The following is a 15,886-nucleotide window of genomic DNA, read 5'->3' on the forward strand; positions in this document are numbered from 1 at the left end:
CTGCAGTGTATCTGTGTATCTGTGTGTGTGTGTGTGAAGTCTTTTACTCACCTGCCAAAAGTCTGGCGGCTATAATAATTCATCAAAATGAATACTTCACTCAAGTTGATTGTCGCATGTATTTTCTTTTGAAATTAAAAACCACATACTCTTGATTAAATGCAATCTTGAAGTCCTTTTGCTTTGATCTGATTGGCTATCGTCTGAGAGAGAGTATGGTGGCCATCTGGGATAAAAGAGACCAAAGAATAGGCATCTCCTGTAGAGCTTTATACACAATAAAGGCAAAAGAAATTCTTCCAAAAATACTAAAAAGAAAAATGAGACAACACACTGAATCTAACCAACGAATTCAGGTGAGTCTTTGGCAGGTGAGACCTTTAGACGGCGTGTCTGTGTGTGTGTGTGTGTGTCAGTCTATTGATGAGGAACAACAAACGGCACTAAATGTGTCTCGCTCTTTTGTCTTCCTCTCTCCTCCTCTTCCTCCTTCGTGCCTCCGACCGCTACCAGCGCCTGCGTCGAGTCACACGACTGTTTCTCCGCGTCCTCGTCGTACATTGAATCCACCATGTCCGGCCTCGACCTTCCTCCTCCTCCTCCTCCTCCTCCTCCTCTTCCCCTGCAGAGTCCGGGTACCACCGCTGCCCCGCAGGTGCGTTTGGTGAGCGCCGCCAGCTCCTGCCGGGCGAGCGGGTTGAAGAGGAGGTAGAGCAGTGGGTTGACGCAGGCCGGCAGCGGCGCCACGAGCAGCAGCACCCCCTTCGCCGCCTCCGGTCCAGCGGCGGGGAGGCGCAGCAGCGAGGAGAAGGAGAGAAAGGCCACGGGGAGGTAGAGAAGGCAGTCCGAGAAGAGAAGCCAGGCTACGTGTCGAGTCAACGCCGCCTCCTCGTCGGCAGCGGGCGCAGCTTTGCTGGCCCGACAGTAGAGGCGAGTGTAGGCAAGGGTCATGAGGAGGAAGCACAGCGAGTCGAGGAGCACCAGGGAGACGGAGAGGGCCAGGGAGGAGGAGGAGGAGGAGGAAGGCAGCGGCAGACAGAGGGAGGTGCTGCTGTGTCCGGCCACCAGGGGGGGCAGCGTGACGGCCAGGCCCAACAGGAAGCACAGACAGACGGCCAGACGGATGGAGAGCGGTGACGAGGATCGACCTGGAGACAGAAAGAGGGGAGTGAAATCAGACAACATTTCCAGATGTGTGCGTGTGTGTGTGTTTTTATGATTTAGTTTGTCTGTGCGTTTTTCTCACCAGTGTGTCCGTCCGGTTTGTTGTGGCGGCGTGCGGCGGCAAGGCATCGCTCCAGAGCGGCGACGGTTAACAGGAAGAGGCCGGTCTGAGACGCAAACACACACAGGAAGCCGCTGAGGCGGCACAGGAAGCTGCTCTCCCACCTCGCCCCGTACCTGCAACACACACAAGGGCCAAGAAACTTCTGACTTTTATTTTGAAATGACTTGTTTATGAAGTGCTTTTTGGGAATTTTAACAGAAAGGGGAAATTATAAAGACTATAAAAGTGTTTTTATAGATAAGATAAGATCAGAAATAAATTGACATTTCATCAGCTGCTGTTTCCAACAATAAGTCTTTAAATTGTTCAGAAAGACGGAAAAAGAACTATGGCGAAATGACCATGTTGACAGATCTCAGCTGCTAACTTAATGAGTACAATGTTATTATAAGCAACAGAAATGATGGACGAAGCTGTGAAAACAAGATCCAGACCGTAATAAACCAAAATTATCTGCACGATTAATTTATTGTTTTTAAATGACATTGGATACAAAGAGGAAATACAATTTAATTCTGTATATTCTAATATTAGCTGTATACTTCTTTCTCAGTGAAGCATATGACTTTAAAAAAGATATTAGATACTTATTTTTGTAAATGTTTGCACTTTCCTACAGTAACAAGCATTCCCCAACTCCCCATTGTTCCAAAATTGGCCAGATATTCCAGCTGTAGAGTCCTTTGCCTTCTCAAGATTCCCAAAAGTTTCACAAGAGATTCCAAATTTTCTAGGGTCCCCACAAAAGACAGTATTCCCAGAGTCCCCACAATCCCCAGGGTCTCCACAAACAATACAGTTGTCAAATTCCCCACAATCCCTAGAGTCCCCACAGTCCATACAACTGTCAAGAGTCCCCACAATCCAATGTATTGCCAAAGTCCCCATAATCCGCAGAGACCCCACAATCCATACAACTGTCAAGAGTCCCCACAATCCAATGTATTGCCAAAGTCCCCATAATCCGCAGAGACCCCACAATCCATACAACTGTCAAGAGTCCCCACAATCCAATGAATTGTCAAAGTCCCCATAATCCGAAGTCCCCACAATCCATACAACTGTCAAGAGTCCCCACAATCCAATGTATTGCCAAAGTCCCCATAATCCGAAGTCCCCACAATCCATACAACTGTCAAGAGTCCCCACAATCCAATGTATTGCCAAAGTCCCCATAATCCGCAGAGTCCCCACAGTCCATACAACTGTCAAGAGTCCCCACAATCCAATGTATTGCAAAAGTCCCCATAATCTGAAGAGTCCCCACAATCCATAGAATTGTCAGCGTCCCCACAATCCATTGAATTGTCAAAGTCCCCATAATCCGAAGAGTCCCCACAATCCATAGAATTGTCAGCGTCCCCACAATCCATTGAATTGTCAGAGTCCCCACAATCCATAGAATTGTCAGCGTCCCCACAATCCATTGAATTGTCAGAGTCCCCATAATCCATAGAATTCTCACAATCCCAAATCTGTTTAGTACCTCCAAAAACTTCCAAACGTCCAGGCATCCACCGCCGCCAACCACCCGCTCCACACTCCCATCAGGCCGTTCACCAGGGCCAGTAGACCAATCAGCAGCTTGGGTGGGGTCACTGAGGAGGCGGGGGAAAAGAAGACCGACAGGACGACCAGGCTGTTGCTGACCAATGAGAGCGCTGCGATGAGCCACACCCCTCCACGGATCAACCAGCTGCCGAGCAGATGGAGGCAGGGGCGGAAGGGTCCTGGAGGAGGAAGAAACCACATATCAGTTTACTTTACAATCAATCAACGAATCATACAATGTCTGTGATTAATGGGGATTTTTTTCCTGACAGATAAACAGTTTGTATTGTCTTGATCTAAGCTCATAAAGTTTAAATTCTATACTTGAGTTAAAACAAAAAGACGATTTTATTTGTTTACAGTTTGCCTTGTTTCTAAAACGTTCTAGATTAGAGTGTCAACGCTTGAAACAAGAGATAATAAATAACTGCACTACAATTAACAAAACTAAATTTGATATTTTAAACAACAATCTGATTTCTACTGGAAAGATGTCACTTCACTGATAGTCTTTAAAAATACATGTCATATAGAAAGTGTCTTTGTCTACTAGCTGATCTAGGTTTTATTTCCTTAAATTCAATTCAATTCAATGCGTCTTTATTGGCATGAAAGTCAAAAAGTTAAATGATGTTGCCAAAGCATCAAAATACAAAACTTCACAATAATATTAATATAACATTAACACATCATTAAAATAACATTACTATTGTTAAACAATAATGATAAATATACAGGTATTCAGGTATTACATGTAAAATGTGTTGAAGTACCTGGTGCAGGGCTGCAGTGGACAGAGTGTTGAAGTTTAGGTTCTTCTTCAAACTCCATCAGAAAATCATCCCAGTCCTGATCGACTGCACACACACAGCAAAGAGAGTCTTTGACTTTTACTTTGAAATATCATTTTTCTCAAATATCGATACAGCATAGTATCGCGGCAATATTGCATCTAAACTCAGGTGCCAAGTATCTTTTATTATATAAACTATTAATATTGCAAATATAAATGAAACCTTTTGATAACGATTGCTTTTTTGCTGCTGATTTATTTCTGGTACCGACATGTTTAAAGGCAGCAGGATTGGCAGGAAGTTTGTAAAAACAAAGATGGAGTTATGATGCGTTCAGGCTCTGCTCAGTGAAAATGAGTACTGGCTGAAGGTAAATTATAACATTATCATGATGTGTTCACATGTAATCTGTAAAATGTAGTTTTGGTGATAAACTTGAATAAATGCAGTAGTTTGAAGGAGATGTTTTCACATGAATATAAAATAGATATTAGAGATGAATTATGAGCTGTTTAACTTCTAACACGAGCTCTAAAAACATTATAATACATCATTAAACATAATAATGAGATTTGTTTTAATCAATAAAAATACAATCTTTTATTTCCTTATCATTTGAATTATGTGTTTTTATGAAGAAAAAAACCTCTAGAAAGTACAACATTAAGTATTTTGATGGTTTACTGACTTCAGAGCGGTTGAAATGATTTTTGGAATGGAGGCAAAAAAATAGACTGGATCCTTGTAGACCAGCTGCTATAATCAAACAAAAAACGTGAAATCAATAAAAAGTCAATACAAATCATATTTGCTCTTCTTTCCTTTTATCCTGATCCGAACCGTGAGTTTTATGATCCGTTACACCGCTATTTATGAGATAAAAAAGATGGTGAAAAGACGCATAATTTGCGATTAAAAAAAGGTAAGAAATCGCGACATATCGCAAAATGTTTAAAACTTAAAATAGATGGTATCGTGACAATATCGTAGTGTGATAATATCGTATCACGATTGGAGAGGATTTGTTTGGCGTCACCTTGGCTGGAGACAACAGAGGTTTCTCTCCCGGTAGAGTCTGCTGCTTCCTCTCTCTCCCAGGACAAACCTCCTCCTCCTCCTCCTCCTCCTCCTCCTCCTCCTCTCCTCTCACAGGAGACGAAGGCACAGCACTGGAAGGCGTAAGGAAGCTCCATCACCCTGAACAAACAAACAAACCCCTTTGTATATCTTTATTATGTACATGTGGAAGAAGAACTTCCTAAAACAACAATGTAGAAACTGTTACAAGTAAAAGTCCTGCATTCAAAATGTTACTTAAGTAAAATACAAAAGTATCAGAATACATTTCATTACCAGTTAAGTCTAAACACTCTGGAGTTAAATCAACTTTATTACACCTGCTGTTCAGTAGAATGTCCCTTTAAATCATTTCCAATAAACACAAGGAGACAGATTAGAGTAGAGGACTCTGTGTGTGTGTGTGTGTGTGTGTGTGTGTGTGTGTGTGCTCACCTGACTCGCGGCAGGTCCTCTCGTGGCATTAACTCCATCAGCTGTGTGTTTCCGGCCAATCGCAGATGAGTCAGAGTCTGCAGACCAATCAGAGGCAGAGACGACAGCTGATTGGACGACAGGTCGCTGCAGAGAGGCACAGACAGGAACAAATAAAACAACAATAATCTACATGTGAGGACGTTTCCACGACTTCACATCACATCATTGAACAGAGGTGGAAAGTCACGAAGTACAATTACTCAAATGTCATTTTGACATACTAGTAGTTGTACTTGTACTTCAATATAAAACTATTTTCAGTCCGTTGACACTGAATCTATCTTTGTACAAACCAGTGAAGACACTGTTTTAATAGGAACGTAGTCTGGTTACTCACAGTTTGATGAGAGCCGGCAGAGCAGAGAAAGAGTTCGGCTTCATTGATGACAATCTGTTCCATGATAAGTCACTAAACAGAGAGAATGGGGAGGAGTTAGGGATTTAAACCAGCAACCTTTCATCAACTTGAGAGGACACATTTCTGCCAGCCTGTTTAAGTGTTTTTAAAGGGTAGCTTCTGTATTTTCTAAACATCTGTTTTCATGTTTTTGTGTCGAAGTTGCTCCAGTATTGAACGAGAGCGCTGCAGCCGCTAAATAAGCTGCAACGTAAACGCTCGGGGGCAACTTCTCACCGCCAATATACGTCAACTAAAAGCTTGTTGCCACTGACGGGCAACATTATGGAAAGAACCCTACAGAGAAATAAAACATCTTTCTTTACCTTGTCTGTTTGTAATTGTGTCTCCTTCAATACTGGACCAATTTAAAAACTGTTGTTGCCATAAGTCACTTAAACATAAACATGGGGAAAATACCGACGTTACCCTTTAATCTCTCAGTGACCTGTGGATTAACCACGGGCTCTCGGTTAACAGCCAGCCTTTGTTTCTAATCCCAGGATAAAAGAACGTGTGTGTGTAATACTCTTATTTTCTATAATACGATAATATAATAAGTCATCATGTTCAGACACAACAGTTCACTTTATTATTAATGTAATTTGTTGAAAAAGAAAGTTAACTGTTAGGAAATCTCAGATTATAGTTTATTAAGCGAGACATGTTTTAGGAGTACTAGAAAATTATACTCAATTAAAAGTATTTGTGTGAAAATGTACTTTGAAAAAAGTAAGTAATTTACAATGTGACTAAATTGTTCCATTGTCAAATCTATGGTGGTGGTGGAAACATTTACACAAGTACTGTGTTTAATACAATTTTGAGGTACTTGTACTTTACTTAAGTATTTCCATTTCATGCTACCTAATACTTCTACTCCTGTACATTTATCTGATACTGAATTGAGTTACTTTGCATATTCAGATTATTAATACATTATTATCATAGATATAAAATAGGAGAAGAACGGACGTTCCCATTCAAATCAACTGAGCAGGATTGGCAAAGCGGCGGCCATTTTTATGTGTAACGTTTCCATTAAGACTGTCGTAGCGAGCTAACTTCTATAAAAATATACATATATAAACTAAACCGACCTACGGCAAGTTGCTGACTTATTGGAGTAAAGTTTTGCAGTATTTAACAACTAAATTCTTCATCAACACTCTTCACACCGTAGAAAAGATCATTGCTATCAACAGATGAGTAACAACTTTGTTCGGCTCATTATCTGTAACCAGCGTAGCATTAAAGCATGGGTGGAATTAGCTAGCTGGCTAACTAATAAAGAGATGGCTAGTTAGCTAGCTAGCTAATTCCACCCATGCTTTAATGCTACACTGGTTACAGATAATGAGCCCAACAGTGGGCTGCGCCTCACTGTGGTACCTTAAAAATAGAAAATATGAAAATGTACAATAAAATATGAGAAACAAACAAATTAAGAGTACGTCAAAACAAGTATGTTATTAAAGAGTCAAGTGTAGTAGAGTTGTAGACTTGTGCAAGGGTACTTTTACTTAAGTAAAAGGTCTGAGTACCTCCTCCACCACCAGTTGTAGTATTTTTGTGTAGATTCTTGACTCTGAGCCACTTTATGGCATCATACCCGTCCCATCAACAAGCAGACCACCTGGACCCGTGTGTGTGTGTTTCCATGTGGAAGTATTTACAGAGGGCATCTTCGGATCGCTGCTCAGGATCTCCAGCCTAATTAAAGTGTGTGTGTGTGTGTGTGTGAGTGTGTGTGTGTGCTTACAGTGAGCGTAGTGACATCAGACCGTGGAAGGTGTTCTCCTCCAGTTCCTCTATCTCGTTATGGTGCAGATCACTAGAACACACACACACACACATATACACACACACACACACACACACACACGCACGCACACAGACACACACACACACACAAGCACACACATTAGCGCTGATATTTCCATGACATCACGTTTATCAATCTGTTTTACGGCACACAGGAGAGGTTGCGATCTGATTGGTCAAACGTGGACCACAACGGCGATAATTATTCCCACAATGCACAGCTGGCTGTACTTTATTGGTCGCCATGGTAATCCGTATAAGAACACAGCGCGACTGTGCAGCAGATCGGAGGCTTCACAGGTCTGAAGAACAGGCTTCAGGAGTAACTGAGTACACGGAACGTTACTGTAGAGACCAGAACCAGATTATTTATTGTTCATTTCTCTCGTCTTTTTGGCGCATTTTGAGGTAATCCAAGAGCAACAGAAGCGTTTTAAAGTTACTGTGAGGAACGTTTATCTGGTCCTGAACCAGTCCCAGTGTAGTCCTGATCCTCTATCAGACCTCCATCAGTAAAGAGACCATCAGAGAGAAGATGGTCTGTTTCTATAGAGTTATTCTTGATGCTCGTCATCGTAGCCACCGGGTCGGATTCTGGTGAAACCAGATGAACTCATGCAGGTTCACCAGAACCTCCTTCAGCTCAGACTCCAGCAGAGACCGGTCCACCGTGGACAGACCCAGATCCTCCAGCAGAGACCGGTCCACCGTGGACAGACCCAGATCCTCCAGCAGAGACCGGTCCACCGTGGACAGACCCAGATCCGGAGCTCTGGAGGGAGGAGGAGAGCTCAGCTCCCGGCAGCAGCATCTCCTCCTCCTCCTCCTCCTCCTTCTCCTCCTCCTCCTCCTCCAGGAGCAGAGCTTCTCCTCTCTGCTGGAGACCCAGTATGTGTTGCTGGACCCGCTGGAGGGAAGGGAGGCACGGGAGAACCAGAACCAGGACTGAGAGGAGCAGACTGTCAGACCTGCTGCAGTAAAATGAGAGGTTTTCTAAAGAGTCTGGTGCTCAGAAACACTACAGCTTTAGTCCACAGGGGGCGACAGAACCAACACAACATGAAAGTTCCTCATAGTAGCTTTAATATTGTGATACTTGGATAATGTTCCTTCCTACATTTTTTAACAGGTTATTAGTAACTATATCGTAATTTTTTTTTATTGACCCTACACAGTGTCCAATAAAAAACAAAGCAAATAAAACTCACATCTTCTGAACGCTCTCACAGCCGGAGAAGTTGGGAAGAGTCTGGATCTGATTATAGGAGAGATCACTGCAGAGAGAAAGTCTCAGTTGTCATCATTCCAAAAGACATGAAGGCATCACAGTGCAGCCTGTCAACAGGAGCTCACAGAGTATCACACGAAATATCACACATATATCAAGTGAATGAAGATTTCCAGCGTCAGATATTTTCCTGTGATTGTGAGTCGACTTTGATCCGGACTCAAATATCTCAACATCTATCGGATGGATTGAAATCTGGCACAAACATTCAGGTCCACCTCAGGATGAACTCTCATAACTTTGGTGACCCTCTGACTTTTCATCATGTTAATGTGTCCAATACTTTGATTTTTGACTAAATACCTGCAGAACTAAAGACATTCAATCCCCCTCAGCTGTAGGTTTAGTGTTACTACTATGTATGAATATATTAGCCTTTTATTAAACCACAAAACGCTGCCAAGATAAGACTTTTTCTATTGGATGATGAAGTTCTTACATCTCCAAATGGCGTGTTTTAGGGTCATTGTATTCAAACTTACAGAGTGAAAGGAGAGGGTAATATTCAGAGAAATGAAACAAGATCAACGATGTAAACATACGGGGAAAAACCTAAAATATTAGAGATTAAAGTCACAAATGTAGCCGCCGTCTGAATGGAAGCCTTGTTCTTATTGTAAGGGCGACGTCTGAGTGAAGGTCCTGAAAGATACATATAAATGTTTTCTTTCACGTTCTTTTATGAACATGAATAAATACAAATATAATTAATACATTTTCTGATCCAACCGTACAAAATGAAGCAATGTCGTTCCTTGATGAGTTTTTTCTCGGCTCCGTATTATTATTATTATTATTATTATAGTTTTTTACCTACAATGACCTTAATCTGTAAATAAAAGACTCACAGCAGCTGAAGGTTTGGAAGCTGTTCACACACCGAACCGGGCAGAGAGGTGATCCGAGCTCCTGTGATAGTCCTGCACACACACACACACACACACACACACACACACACACACACACACACACACACACACACACACACACACACATGGTACATTAAGATGTGTTCAGGTGCATCACTACTCTACTAGTTTGTACTACGGTGTGTTCAGGAACATTCAAAAGGAACGATGGTGTGTTACACAAAGACTATGGTGCATTCAGGAACATCTAAAATGATGATAATGATAATGTGTTTGGTTGAAGTTGTGTTCAGGTCGTCCTTCAGGTGCGTTGGAGGTACTGTATATTAGATGGTACTAGGGTGCGTTCAAGTGCATTTAGAGCGCATTATGTTGTGTTCAAGTGCATTTAAAGTGCATTAGGTTGCACTATGGTGTGTTCAGGAACACTGAGATTGTATGCAGATGTGACTGGGTTAAATATAGTGTGTTCAGAAGCATTGTGTTGTGTTCAGGAGCATTTAAGTTACATTTTGATGTGCTTTGAATGATGATGTGTTCAGGTGCATTCAAGGGATATTAGATTGTACCATGGTGTGTTCAGGAATCCTTTAAATATACGGTGATGTGTTGAGGTGACTTCTGGTGTGTTCAGGTCCATTTACAAAAGTATATTATGATGAGTTCAAGTGCATCAACGGTGAATTACATTTTACGATGACGTGTTCAGGAGCAGTGAGGGTGGTGTGTTCAGGTGCATTTAAGGTGAACTGTGTGCCAGATAAAACCAGATTATTTATATTAAACAATGATGAATATAAAATACATTTAGTGACCAAACCTCATAAAAGTTTCTCTCCATTCAACAGTAAAATAACAAAATAAAAGCAGAGAGAAGAAGAACGTGTGACGGTTTGTTTGGTTGGACTTTTTATTTCCACCGACTGAGCTTTCTGTTCTACACACGCTGCCTTCAGGAACCAGCGGGGACGGAGTTTAAATGGAACCCCAAAAAACAGAAGAAAATAAACATTGTGGAGGTTTATTATGACGTGGAGATCTGGGACACAACAAGGAGAAAGTTACCGTCTGTCAGATAGAATAATAACCCGCTGCAGAGTTTTAATAACAGCAGTTTGATTCTCAAAACACACAAGACACGAAGATATGAAGCATTCCTCTGTGTGTGTGTGTGTGTGTGTGTGTGTGTGTGTGTGTGTGTGTGTGTGTGTCTTACAGGCTTTCCAGGCTCTCGGTTCCCGTCAGATCTGGAAACTCGGTGAGATCCGCTGCTCCGTTCAGAGAGCTGGAGGAATCACAGAGAAACATTGTGATAATATGTTTTATTTCAGTATCTATTTAGTTAAAAAGGGAAAATTCTGCATCTTTTCTGTGGATGTTCAATCAGAGTTGATGGTAAATTAAAGCAATAAGTTCCTCAGAGCTCATTTATTGACATGGGAAGCTGAGTTTGTGCTTGCGGAGCCGTGCCGACAGGGACTACAGGTCCCATGATGCATTGCATCCCTTTGCACGGCTAATGCAGCTGCAGCCTCTCTCTCTCTCTCTTGGGACGAGGAGACGGGACGAGGAGACGGGAGGAGGAGACAGGACGAGGAGTCAGGAGGAGGAGACGGGACGAGGAGACGGGACGAGGAGTCAGGAGGAGGAGACGGGACGAGGAGACGGGACAACGAAATGGGACGGGGAGTCGGCACGAGGAGTGGACCAGGAAGAACTACAAATGTCCACTTCAATGGACTACATTTACCACCAACATTGAGTTGGACATCCACATTTAAAAGGTGTCAAACTCTCCCTTTGATCTCAGTGTCTCTCACAGTGTGCGTAGCTCCGGCAGGTTCTGGAAGGCGGATCGTCCCACAGACTGGATCGGGTTGTCGTAGAAGAATCTATAAAGACAAACAGAAAGCAGACAGACGGGTTCATCGTGTCTCACTCCTCACAGAGCTGTAATCGGGCCGTGCGGTGAGACGTGAGGTACGAACATGGTGATGAGCGAGGGGTTCCCCCGGAAGGCCTGCTCCGGGATCGACTGGATGTTGTTGCTGTGGAAACCGCTAAACAGGAAACAGAACAGAGATTTTTAGTTTTCCTCAAAGATGAAACACTGGAGGAAGAAGTACTTCAGCTAAAGTACTTTAGTGAAAGTACTCTTTCTGCAGTATAATGTCTCCAGTGACTGATGTCTAAATTCAACAATATTAGATCGTTAAATAAAAGCCTTGTTTCCTCTTTGAGACTTAAAAGCTGGTATCATGATATTTATTAAAGTTCCAGACTCACAGCTCCTTCAGGTGACTCAGTGAGCGGATCGCCGTCGGAAACTCGTCCAGACTGTTGTAGTTCAGATCCCTGAGAGAACGAGAGGGAAGTCAGACGTGACAGGGAAACAACTTGGGAATGAAAGTTGGGAAAACTTTGGAAATAAAGTCAATACTGGGAATGGTGAGCTCTACACTGGGAGTGGTCAGGTGTCGTCAGGTTGACGTTGGGAATGTCAAGCTCTAAACCTGGAATATTAGGTCACCATTTTTATATGGAATATCTGGGGTCAGCTTTTATTTTGAAAATGCCAAATCTAGACTGGTAATGCAGCTGTGTACTGGGTTGATCAATTCCAAAGTGGGCAACTCTGGATTAACAGATCTAGACTAAGAATATTACATCAGGTCAAATTTGGACTGGAATGTACCCGCTCTACTGGGAATGTAAATGCTAGATGGAATACCAGATCAATACCTAGAAATATTAGACTGGAAATACCAACTATATACTGGGAATGTCGGTTCTAGATGGTAGGAACCAAATATGAACTGGGAGGGGCCAGTTATAGAATGGAAATGTCTGCTCAAGACTGGGAAAATCAACTAGAGACTGTGAATGGTGAGGTTTACACTGGTAATACAGCTATGTGTTGGAATTGTCGCATCTCGACTGGAAATAACAGATGTATACAGGGAATGGTCAGCTCTAGACTGGGAACAGGTTTAGCTATAGACTGCTTCTAACTTTCTGGGAATTGTCACATCTTGAATGGGGAAACCATCTCCAAATTGGGAATGGTCCACTCTAGACTGGTAATAAAGTTATACTTTGTTTGCTGCTGTTAGCTCTTTAATGGAGCTCTTGACGCTAAGTATCCAATATGTACTGGGAATGGACATCTCTAGCCTCTGGATATGCTCGCTCTAGACTGGGAAAGCCAACTCTAAACTGGGAATGTTTTAGCTCTCGACTCCTTACACTAACTCTACACTGGAATTGTCATTTCTAGACTGGGATACCAGAGCTATATGGGAATGATACCTCCTCAATGCTAGTTCTCGAATGGAAAGGTCAGCTCCACAATGCTGTGGGAACGCTTCAGACTGGAAACGTGTTTCATGTAAATGTTTGAGTTTCAAGATTGATGTTTAGCTCAATCCTTTTTTTCCACCGTCTGTTAAGTTTATTAAAGAAACATTTAACTCGCTCCGTTCTTTCATCACCAGTAGAGACTAGAGCATTCTACGAGTCTACACATGGCTTCAATTAGGTCCTCTCATCCATCTCTGGGAAGCAGGTGGCTATTACACACACACACACACACACACACACACACACACACACACACACACACACACACACACACACACACACACACACACACACACACACACACACACACACACACATATAGACCATGTGGAGTGAAGCTGCCACATTGTGAAAATACCATTAAATTGAAATTGCTTCAGTCTGGTCCTGTGTGTGTGTGTCCAGAGGATGGTTTGTAACAACAATGGCTGCTACGCTTTCTGCCAAACTATTATTGATGGGATTTGGAAGGTTACGACTGGATGAGAGCTGGATAATGGGTTTTTGATTTAGTCGGTTTAAGGGCTCGTGGGAGATCCAGAGGCTTTTGGGGCAATCTTAATTATCTTAATTGTGCATGCTGATTAGGTTCAATAGGTCATGTTAGTGGGTAATCCTGCAGTAACAGTTCTCACATCGATCAATATCAGGTGATGCTCAGCTCTACACTGGGAAAACCAACTCCAAACTGTCACATCTAGACTGGGAATACCAGATCTATACTGGGAATGGTCAGCTCTATATTTGGATTACCATCTCTTGCATTACAGCTATATTGGGAATATCAGCTGCATACGGAATGATAGCTCTATAATGGAAAGGCCAGCTCTACAATGCTATGGGAATGGTCAGCTCTATACTTGGAAAGCTCTAGATTGGGAATACCAGCTCTAGCCTAGGAATACTAACTCCATATTGGAAATGAAAGCTTTCGATTGGGAATACCAGCTCTAGACTGGCAATGAGAGCTCTAGATTGGGAATACCAGCTCTAGATTGGGAATACTAACTCTATATTGAAAATAAAAGCTCTAGATTGGGAATACCAGCTCTGGACTGAGAATGCTGACTCTATATTGGTAATAAAAGCTCTAGATTAGGAATACTAGCTCTGGACTGGGAATGCTGACTCTATATTGGTAATAAAAGCTCTAGATTAGGAATACCGGCTCTAGACTGGAAATTTAAATCCTAAACTTGGATTGTCAGGTTGATATTAGGAATAATCTGCTCTAGACGGGGAAAACTAACTCTAAAATGACAGTAATTGAGCGTAGTTCCCAGTGAGTTGAATTAGTCCTGTAATGCTTTGTGTTGATTGGCAGGTGTCTCAGCGTTTCCCACTCAGTTCTGGTGGGTTTTTGAAAGCTCATGCCGGCCACAGACAGCTTCAAGGTATTTTTTTATGGTTTAAACCTAATCTGATGTTTTGAAAGCTGGATATTTGGGGTTTCTTCTGCTAACCACCATTTTCGTCACTTACTGGAACCAGAAAATTCTAATTTGGGCAGAAAGGACGTTGGCATAGATGAAGCTGAAATGTTCAAGAGAATGAAAACCACCACAGATGGAGAGCCCTGACGTGTGTTTTCCTTTAAAACTGAACCGAGCTTGTTGAGTTAATATTTTTTTTTTCTGTTTTCATTTCCGTTTTCTTCTTCTCTCTCTGTTTGTGTTTGTAGTTTCAGATGAACATGAGTCTCTGGTGTGGTTTATTATTGCTGATCCTACAGGTACACACACACACACACACATGCTGTGTGTGTGTGTGTGTGTGCATGAATAGTAATTATGATTAGCATACAGCCAGGGCCACACACAGAGCCACACACACACACACACACACACACACACACACATATATACAGAAGTATTTCCAAACGAAGGCAGCGTGTGTTTGTGTGTTTAAACCTGCTTCTCTGGTTGACTGAGAAAACAGAAACATTTCTATATACACACACACATTCCTCACATTATACATACACACACACACACACACACACACACGTTAATCTGCCTCCATCTAATATCCAGAAATAGTTGCTAAAAAAACAGATCGCATGCTAACCGCTAGTAGCAGAAAGAGCAGCTGATACGTTACATTTTGAGCTTTTTATTTTTAATAAAAGGTTTGAGTAAATCCGTCAGTCTGTGGTTTAGTTGAAGCTTCTGTAAGACATTTTATTAAGTTTCCTTTCAGTGAAATGCTTTGAGTGAATCTGAGTTCCCTCTGGTAAGCAGTTCAGCATTGTATATGTCTAGGGCTTTTATTGTGAAAGGTAAGAGGGGAAGAGGTGGATCTGGTCTGTGCCAAACCCCGAGCAAAAGACTTTTCCAATAGACTTACATGTGAAAGAAAATATTTTTAGGTGTAGCCCAGTACGAACACTTAAACAGCACTTATTTATATAAATACATCGCTTTTTCCAGCGCGTAATATTCACGTTCTGTGGGAAAGTACTCTTGATAAAAACAATAATTTGGAAAAATATATATTGACGTGTAAATTAATTGCACACAAAAGACAACGCCCAAGACGATCTTGTACCATTATTGTACATTTGTGTGTTGTTGTGAGTTTTTACATCGATAAAGAAATAAAAAATAAACATTGAGCAGAAAAAGAACTATAACGAGTGAAATGAAAGAAAAATGGACGACGTTATGTTGGTAAAGTAAAGTACAACAATAACATGTTAACACGTTTATTAAACAAATACAATTAATTTCATATCCTATGTTGATTTTTATTTTCTTGCGCTTCTATTTAGTTTTATAACTTTTTATATAGAATAAGATGACATAGAGAGAATTATAATAAGATGTAGATTTGGTGGTCTGCACATTAAACATTTAGGAAATAGATATTTATATTTAGAGCTTTTTAAGAAGTGGTGAAAAGCCCTTTTGTTAATTTTTTGTCACCTTCTGTATATAAATAAATGATAACTCTTCTTATTTT

The 15,886-nt window shown here is 41.7% G+C and overlaps 1 protein-coding gene across 1 annotated transcript in view; it reads right to left on the bottom strand.

Annotated features, from left to right (window-relative positions):
* Positions 1-417: 417 nt before the first annotated feature.
* LOC306714288 (leucine-rich repeat-containing G-protein coupled receptor 5-like) overlaps positions 418-15,886 on the bottom strand; it is a gene marked incomplete at both ends in the record, with an annotated part of 31,055 nt that continues 15,586 nt past the window's right edge. The window contains 14 exons of the mRNA XM_079184271.1: positions 418-1,148; positions 1,247-1,401; positions 2,775-3,018; positions 3,613-3,696; positions 4,670-4,830; positions 5,146-5,271; positions 5,525-5,596; positions 7,347-7,418; positions 8,617-8,682; positions 9,545-9,616; positions 10,782-10,850; positions 11,386-11,457; positions 11,554-11,625; positions 11,852-11,920. Of these exons, the coding sequence (XP_079040397.1) occupies positions 418-1,148; positions 1,247-1,401; positions 2,775-3,018; positions 3,613-3,696; positions 4,670-4,830; positions 5,146-5,271; positions 5,525-5,596; positions 7,347-7,418; positions 8,617-8,682; positions 9,545-9,616; positions 10,782-10,850; positions 11,386-11,457; positions 11,554-11,625; positions 11,852-11,920 (2,065 nt within the window). The remainder of the gene's footprint in view (positions 1,149-1,246; positions 1,402-2,774; positions 3,019-3,612; positions 3,697-4,669; positions 4,831-5,145; positions 5,272-5,524; positions 5,597-7,346; positions 7,419-8,616; positions 8,683-9,544; positions 9,617-10,781; positions 10,851-11,385; positions 11,458-11,553; positions 11,626-11,851; positions 11,921-15,886) is intronic.

Source organism: Pholis gunnellus, assembly GCF_910591455.1.
Source record: "Pholis gunnellus genome assembly, chromosome: 22".
Taxonomy (NCBI): domain Eukaryota; kingdom Metazoa; phylum Chordata; class Actinopteri; order Perciformes; family Pholidae; genus Pholis; species Pholis gunnellus.